General features: G+C 41.0%; 1 protein-coding gene across 1 annotated transcript in view; it reads left to right on the top strand.

Moving 5' to 3' along the window:
• The window catches only part of stoml2 (stomatin (EPB72)-like 2), a 36,002-nt gene extending 31,084 nt beyond the window's left edge, over positions 1-4,918 (top strand). The window contains exon 8 of the mRNA XM_048595421.1: positions 4,230-4,918. Coding sequence (XP_048451378.1) covers positions 4,230-4,385 — 156 coding nt within the window. The 3' untranslated portion in view covers positions 4,386-4,918. The remainder of the gene's footprint in view (positions 1-4,229) is intronic.
• The last annotated feature ends 763 nt before the right edge of the window (positions 4,919-5,681 follow it).

Below are 5,681 nucleotides of genomic sequence, written 5' to 3'. Positions count from 1 at the left end.
CCTGTTTTTATATTCTGAGCTAGTTTACTCTCATAATCTATCTTACTCTTCTTTATAACTTTTTTTGTGGCTTTCTGTTGGCCTTTAAAGATTTCCCAGTCTACTAGTTTCCCACTACTCTTAGCTTTTTTGTATGTGTTTTTTTTTCAATTTGATACTTTCCTTTATTTCCTTAGACATCCATAGCTGGCTCGCTCTTTTCCTACAGTTCTTCCTTATCACTGGGGATTCTGAGGATTCTCCTCATTTCAGTCCAAAATGGCTTTCCACGTATACGGAGACTGTGACCCTTTGTTCTGTACCCCTTGCCAGAGGAAACACCATCCCTGCGTCCAGTTTGTCCAGCCTCTTCAGAATTGTATATATTTTAATGAGATAAATACACAAGGAATATCTAAAAGTTGAAGAAATAACAATACAACAATCTAAATTTCCGAAGTGCTTTACAAATTGAGCCAAAAAACTAATAAGGTAGCAAATATTAGTCAGATCAATAAGTAGTTTGAGAAAACTGAAGGGAATGCATGGTGACACTAGCCTTGACTTTCCAAAAAAAATCCTCAGAAATGAGATGTGGTGCAGGCAAGAAATTTTACAGCAAAGTTCAGAAATGGTAGATGGGATGAGGGAATACAAGCCTGGAGGCCTGTGGGTCTTGATTATGAGTAAACCTACAAAGCATGATGATAAAATTTGTGAAGTTGTATAAATATACTGGCTAATCAGGACAATTGTCTTGGATATATAAAGACCTTAAGTTATATTTCACCATTTTGAGTTTTTTGAGGAAATATCAACACATGGTTATACAGTGATGAGTGTCATGTATATAGCGTTTTGTTGAGTGCTGTATAAGAAACGTGTCCTGTAAATCAAAGTACATCAAGAATGAGGTCATACTTTTGAGCTCCTGAGTTTACTCTCCTTTATTTGGTGGGTTATATTTTCCTTTGTTATTTCTCCCTCTCCCCACCCCACCGGACTACTGAAGTTTCTACATGTGCCAGAAAACATAGGGTCATAAATAGGCCACTCATCCCATCAAATATGCTCCACCATTTGATGAGATCATGGCTGATCTGATAATCCTCAGCTCCATTTTGCTGCCTTTGCCCCATAATCCTTGATTCCTTTACTGATCCTTGAATAGAATTAACAACATAGCTCCTACAGATCTCTGCGGTAAATAATCCCACAGATTCAGTATCCTCAGAAGGGATTCCTCCTCATCTCTTCTTACAAGTCAGCCTTTACTCTGAGATTATGCTTTCTGTACAGGACAGACATGAGCAATTTCCCACATTGTCAGGTAGATGCCAGTGTTGTAACTGTGCCTGGAACAGCTTGTCTAGGGGTGCAACAGGTTCTGGAGCACAAGTCTTCAGTACTATTTGCAGCATCCACAGTTCTTTTGGTTTTTCTTCAGTACTATTGCTGGAATGTTGTCAGGGCCCCTAGCCTTTGCATTATTCAGTGCTGTCAACACTTTGATGGAGTGAACTAAATTGGCTGAACAATGGTATGTGTGATGATGGGGATTACTGGACAAGGCTGAGATGAATTATCCTCTAGGCAATTCTATCTGAAGATTATTGTATGGAGTTTAATTTAGATAAATGTGAGGTGCTGCATTTTGGAAAGGCAAATCGGGGCAGGACTTATACACTAAATGGTAAGGTCCTGGGGAATGTTGCTGAACAAAGAGACCTTGGAGTGCAGGTTCATAATTCCTTGAAAGTGGAGTCGCAGGTAAACGAGATAGTGAAGAAGATATTTGGTACACTTGGCTTTATTAGTCAGTGCATTGTGTATGGTAGTTGGAAGGTCATGTTATGGCTGTCCAGGACATTGGTTAGGCCAATTTTGGAATACTGTGTTCAATTCTGGTCTCCCTGCTATAATAAGGATTTTGTGAAACTTGAAAGGGTTCAGAAAAGATTTACAAGGATGTTGCTGGCTTGTAGGGTTTGAGCTATTGGGAGAGGCTGAATAGACTGGGGCTACTTGCCCTGGAGAGTCAGACCCTGAGGGGTGACCTTATAGAGGTTTATAAAATCGTGAGGGGCATGGATAGGGTGAATAGCCAAGGTCATTTTCACCGGGTCAGGAAGCTGGAGGGCATAGGATTAAGGTGAGAGGGAAAGATTTGAAAAGGACCTAAGGGGCAACTTTTTCACACACAGCGTGGTGCGTGTATGGAATGAGCTGCCAGAATAAATGGTGGAGGCTGGTACAATTACAACATTTAAAAGGCATATGGATGGATACATGAATAGGAAGGGTTTAGAGGGATACGGGCCAAATGCTGGCAAGTAGGACTAGATTTATTTAGGATATCTGGTCAGCATTGACGAGTTGGACCGAAGGGCCTGTTTCCATGCTGTACATCTCTATGACGTTCTGGTCCTAGACTTTCCTATAAAGGGAAACAATTGCGGAGGTGATAGCCTAGTGGTATTGTCACTGGACAGAAACCCAAATAATGTTTTGGGGACCCATGTTTGAATCCCGTAACAGCAGCTAGTTTGAGGGATTCAGTAAAAATCTGGAATTAAGAGTTTGATGATGACCATGAATCCATTGTCAATTGTCAGAAAAACCCATCTGGTTCATTGATAACACAGTGTGGAGCTGGAGGAACACAGCAGGCCAGGCAGCATCAGAGGAGCAGGAAAGTTGAAGTTTTGGGTCGGGACCCTTCTTCAGAAATCTGTAGCAGTTGGAAGTTCTTGAAGTTCTTTTTTAAAAAGTGAATGACTTGCCCACTAGATTCTATATATTATTCTAAGTCTAATTTGAAAACCTTTATTTAAAGAACACATCCGTGAAGTCCAGATGATTTCTTTTTCTCCCCTGCAGAAAGGTCTATGGTTGCGTATGCCAACAAGCTTTCCCACTAATGTGATATACATCTGTTCGATAACTCTTTACATTTGGTTTGGAACTTTACAAACGTACTATGCTTGACATTTTCTGCAGAAAGAGGAAGCATTTGATAACAGTGATAGTAGAAACTGCAGCTCTGGAAAATCTGAGATAACAAGGTGTAGAGCTGGATGAATGCAGCAGGCCAAGCAGCATCATAGGAGCAGGAAGGCTGACATTTCGGGCCTAGACCCTTCATCAGAAATGGGGGAGGGGAAGGGGGTTCTGAAATAAATAGGGAGAGAGGGGGAGGCGGATAGAAGATGGATAGAGGAGAAGATAGGTGGAGAGGAAACAGACAGGTCAAAGAGGCGGGGATGGAGCCAGTAAAGGTGAGTGTAGGTGGGGAGGTAGGGAGGAGATAGGTCAGTCCAGGGAGGACGGACAGGTTAAGGGGGCGGGATGAGGTTAGTAGGTAGGAAATGGGGGTGCGGCTTGAGGTGGGAGGAGGGGATAGGTGGGAGGAATAATAGGTTAGCGAGGCGGGGACGAGCTGGGCTGATTTTGGGATGCGGTAGGGGGAAGGGAGATTTTGAAGCTTGTGAAATCCACATTGATACCATTGGGCTGCAGGGTTCCCAAGCGGAATATGAGTTGCTGTTCCTGCAACCTTCGGGTGGCATTGTTGTGGCACTGCAGGAAGCCCAGGATGGACATGTCGTCTGAGGAATGGGAGGTGGAGTTGAAATGGTTCACGACTGGGAGGTGCGCTCACCTTTACTGGCTCCATCCCCGCCTCTTTGACCTGTCTGTTTCCTCTCCACCTATCTTCTCCTCTATCTATCTTCTTTCCGCCTCCCCTCTCTCCCTACTTATTTCAGAACCCCCATCCCCTCCCCCATTTCTGATGAAGGGTCTCGGCCCAAAACGTTAGCCTTCCTGCTCCTATGATGCTGCTTGGCCTGCTGTGTTCATCCAGCTCTACACCTTGTTATCTCAGCATTTGATAACAGTTGTTTTCTGTTAGCCACTACGTGAAGGAGGGCAAGATTAAAATGGAACAGGAATGCACGGACATGGTTGTTAGGCCCACATTCAAAATTACGATGCATGGGAATGGAAAGACTTAGGGTGTTGTTATCCTGCTAAAATTATCTTTTTTCATTATTATTTGGTAGAATTCTAGTATCAATGATTGTCATCAACCAAGTTAATTACTCCGTGTCATTCCTTTCTGAAAATTATTGAATTTAATGCTAATGTGGTGTTTTGGGTTGTTGCATGTTGTCTGTGAAATCATTACTTTGTCTGTTTCTATTCTTGTTTGAGTTAAACACTGAACATCTTCATACTATATGTCACAGGCCATGGGAATTTACCACACCCTGACTAATAAACCAGAAACAACAAAGGAAGAACTGGCAATGGATGCATATCATGCTGACCGATCACCGCCACTGGTTGGTGAAAGTCAAACATTCCCTTCAGAGAATGAAGTTCTGAAGTCAAAAATAATGTGAAATTTCTACTGAATGACAGATGAAAAGTCCAGCTGCAGAATGTGCCGGATTTTGATTGTTTTGAAATTTGCAATGAAAATGTGTCATGCTCATTACATTTTTATACTTTTCGATGAACTGATTTTGTTGGATGACTGTAGCTTATTTTCCACCTATACAACTGCATCATGGTTATAGAAAAGGTACTTTTGAACTAATGGGATCAGTAGGTTAAATTCTTTGAAAATGAAAATAAATATTTAATTATTTCTTTTCCTCGCCCCCAAAAATGTTTCACTATTTTAACACTTCTGGCGAAAAAGGAACTGGTTCTCCTCTTGCTTGTGATTGGAAAAGCCTAAGTAAGCAAGTTACCCTGCATGGAGGATCACAAGAGATATAAACTTTAGCAACAAATATGTCACCTCTGTGCAAAGAGAAGTAGATTAGCAAAAGGAAAAGATTTAATGGAGGGTGCTGTATAGTAACCAGTATCATAACTTGGTGGCATAACTGTGACAAAATTATGCAATTAAAAGATGAAACAAAAACAATTACTTTTTGGAATCTATACTTATGTCTCCTGCTTTTAAAAGAAAGAAATGAATAACATTTCAGAAACAAAACAAAATTGAAGTCACGCAAATAGAAGTTCACAGTGGGTTTGGGGTTTATGCTGACAATGAGGAAATTTAAACCAGTTTGACTGTCCAAATTTTACAATGTATTTTTTATTCGAGAAGTAGACTTGCTGTTAGATGGTGCCACACAGTGATAATAATCTGCCTTGATGCCTGTGAATCATGCCCTAGCATGGTTCTAATTTCTGTTGTTTTGTTTGGAAAAAAAAACTTTGAGGAAAGAACAAAGGTTCGGACATCAGTAGAAGCCTGCAAACTCACCTTCTGTTCACTTTTGTGGCAGGAAAGTGAAGTGGAGGGAGGGTTTTTTTTTCTATTAGAGGGAGTTTGTTTTCCTATATTCTCTTGATTTGCTTGTTAAAATGAGACACTTACATTGTTCTAAGTACAATATTACTTATTTATCATTTCAGGTTTCATAAATTGTGTTGCAATATTCTTGGTTGTGATATTAGGCAAATATGATGCAAATGAACTTTGTTTTATTCATTAATGGGATGTGGGCATCGCTGGCTAGACTAGCATTTATTGCCTATCCCTAATTGCCCAGAGGGCAGTTAAGAGTCAACTACATTGCTGTGGGCCTGGAATCACATGTAGGCCAGACCAGGTGAGAATGGCAGACTTCCTTCCCTAAAGGACGTTAGTGAACCAGATGGGTTTTTCCTGACAATCG

Source organism: Rhincodon typus, chromosome 1 (assembly GCF_021869965.1).
Source record: "Rhincodon typus isolate 14 chromosome 1, sRhiTyp1.1, whole genome shotgun sequence".
In the NCBI taxonomy this organism is placed as follows: Eukaryota; Metazoa; Chordata; class Chondrichthyes; order Orectolobiformes; family Rhincodontidae; genus Rhincodon; species Rhincodon typus.
This window is presented reverse-complemented; position numbering and strand designations above follow the sequence as displayed.